Here is a 2,806-nt window from a genome sequence, read left to right as displayed (position 1 = left end):
GATAAAGTGGATGTTTGTACAAATATACACATTACAAAATATTCACATGGTTTTGAACACAAGGCTTGCTATATAAAATGTAAATCTTACAAAAATGTAATCACAAACATTCAAATCACCCAATTAGTTTGAATTTTTTATGTCGTTTGTGTATAGTATGTACACTTTATCCCCAACATCAGCAATATGAAAGACACTTTAAACAAAACACTAAAGGTTTTTATGACTTACCTGTTATATGTAACACTATAATAATGTGATAAATACTGGCAACATGTTTTGTCGTTACCGCTGGGGACTAATGGTTGCGCGCGTTTTGCGCAGGTGAAATAGCCTATAAGGACTTTTGGTCTCTCGAAATCTTTTTCTTGCAAGTTTTATGGTTTACTCTGACTTTCTTTTGGGGAGGTACAAATGAGTCCCAGTCTGGTCGTGCCAGAGTGGAAGTACCCAGTGGGCGTTAGGACCTGGCCGCAGTGCTGAAGAGAAAGGACACGCTGAGATATTTACACTGAAGTGCCTGGTAAACCCGCGCGCTGACGAATCCCTCGGACTCACCGTGATGACCACAACCACGTGGTGAAGTCAGTCCTATATAAATCTCTCTCCAACCGGCTGCCTTCAGATGTGCATGTGTGTGCTGGCACGGGGACCGTTGTTTTCCACCAGAAAGGAATGGAGGAGCGCGTAAACTGAAGAGGAACTCGCTTTTGCCTGCTCTTACAGTAGTTTATCCCATCACTCCGTACTCGTCAGGCAACTTTAGGACGCGTGAGACAGGTACAGCTTTATTTTCTGCAGCATCTGCTGGTGCCAAACGCGAGGAGGAGGAGGAGGAGAGGCGATGCGCCTTGCGGAGTGAGCAGAGGCTTTTCCTGGACCTCCACATCTTCTCATACAGTGAGGGCGAGAGGGAGGCGTGATTGTGCGGCGCTTTGGAGAGAGTTCGCGGCGCTCTGATGCGGTGGAGGTGCGCGCAAAAAGCCCGCAGGCGACGCGTCTGTCATCAACAGAGCTTTGAGAAGCAGAAACTTTTAATGGCCAAATCAATGGCTGTTTTAGTGCCCCGTGATTCTGTGCACTGAAGTGATTTGGAATGAAGATCTTAGTTTCTCTCCCGCATTTAACGGATCTGACAGACCATTTCGTGTTGGCACCTCGGATGGATTTGCGAGTACAATAAACAGACGTTTGCCATTGCTAATAGTGCGCTAACGCGCAAAAGTTTAAGTTGGCTTTGCCATCGAGTTGAAATGATTGGGCTTCTGCATAACTTAATTCACTAATTAGCATTTTTAAACTCGCTTCAGCTACAAAAACAAAAGCACAAAATGAACTTGTACGTCTTGAGTGTCCTTCTGACCTTGGATTTAGCCACAGTGGCCGTCAGTTTATCCACATGCAGCACTCTGGACATGGAGCAGTTCAAAAAGAAGCGGATCGAGGCCATCCGCGGTCAGATCCTCAGTAAACTCAAGCTGAGCAGTCCTCCGGAGATCTACCCCGAGCCCGAGGAGGTGTCCCGGGACATCATCGCCATCTATAACAGCACACGGGACCTGCTGCAAGAGAAAGCCAACGAGCGAGCGGCCACCTGCGAGAGACAGCGCAGCGAGGAGGAGTACTACGCCAAAGAAGTGCACAAGATAGACATGCAGCCCTTCTACCCTGCCGAGAGTGAGTGTTTCAACCCTGTTTTTGGGGTGGGATCGGGTATTGGTTTCATATTCGGGCTGGTAACTGAAAGCGTTTTAGGTTCGAACCTCAACATCATTGTGCTCAGTTTACCTCAGTGGTTTAAAGAGGGTCTGATGGGCCCCAGTGCAGAAACACTCGACGGGCTCCCTGCCACCCACAGCCTAAATGAAAGAATGAAAATAGGCATATTTATAACAAGCATTGTTTGCAATGTCACAAACATGCTGATCCTCTCAAGACAAAGTGCCAAAATTGAGTTTTAGCATCTTTTTGATAGCATCAAATTTAGCATCAAATTTTGTAAGTTGCTTTGGATTAAAGCATCTGCTATAGATGCATAAATCGAATATGTGTATCTATAGAGCTTTCAAAACTGAAAATTGGCACCATATTTACCAAAATTGGCAGTTGCCACAATCATTTAAACATTGTTGTTAAATGCATGTTCAAAGATATTGTGCCATGGTTCCGGCTGTCACGGTGCACCCTAGATCTACACTCCCCTTTGAGGCTAAGAATTAAAAGTGCTGGTTATTCTCTGCAGGTCATTCCCATAGTCCATAAATACCTCTTGTTTTGTGTCATTTATTTTGTCATTTGTAATTTATACTAAAAATAAGGTTCAGTCGTTGTAGCCTACAGTACTCATTATCCGATTGTTGTCTAATATGAACCTCATGTCAAATGTGAAGAACTAAGATGTTATAGCCAGATTATTCTTGACTGCATTCTAAATTACTAGTTTGCAATTTATTACACTAATTAGAGGTTCACCCCCCTGGAGTAACCTGAGGTTAGGCTCTTTTTTCAAGGGCACACAATGTGTCATTCCTCGGAGTAGTTTGAATCCACACTTTCAGTTACAGAACAGATTTAACCACTAAGCCACAGTCGCCACATCATAGGCTATAGTGTGGGATCAATATTTGTGCAGCTGTCTGCAGAGTCTTTACATCATTTATGCAAATTTGCTGGGTAAATCATTTGAAATAATTTTTCATGTTCGCTTTTAGCAACCAAGCAGGTCAGCGTTACAGTACTTTTGCTTCTAGAATGTTATTCTCATTCCTTCCCTCCATTACTCACACACACACACACACACACACAC

The 2,806-nt window shown here is 43.9% G+C and overlaps 1 protein-coding gene across 1 annotated transcript in view; it reads left to right on the top strand.

The window, feature by feature from the left end:
* The first annotated feature begins 638 nt into the window (after positions 1 to 638).
* Positions 639 to 2,806, top strand: part of LOC107689010 (transforming growth factor beta-2-like) — a 40,059-nt gene continuing 37,891 nt past the window's right edge. Inside the window, exon 1 of the mRNA XM_016486881.1 lies at positions 639 to 1,677. Within this exon, the coding sequence (XP_016342367.1) occupies positions 1,332 to 1,677 (346 nt within the window). The 5' untranslated portion in view covers positions 639 to 1,331. The remainder of the gene's footprint in view (positions 1,678 to 2,806) is intronic.

Source organism: Sinocyclocheilus anshuiensis, unplaced genomic scaffold (assembly GCF_001515605.1).
Source record: "Sinocyclocheilus anshuiensis isolate Anshui unplaced genomic scaffold, SAMN03320099.WGS_v1.1 scaffold181, whole genome shotgun sequence".
Taxonomy (NCBI): Eukaryota; Metazoa; Chordata; class Actinopteri; order Cypriniformes; family Cyprinidae; genus Sinocyclocheilus; species Sinocyclocheilus anshuiensis.
The sequence above is the reverse complement of the archived record's forward strand: the minus strand, read 5'-3'. Positions and strand labels throughout refer to the sequence as shown.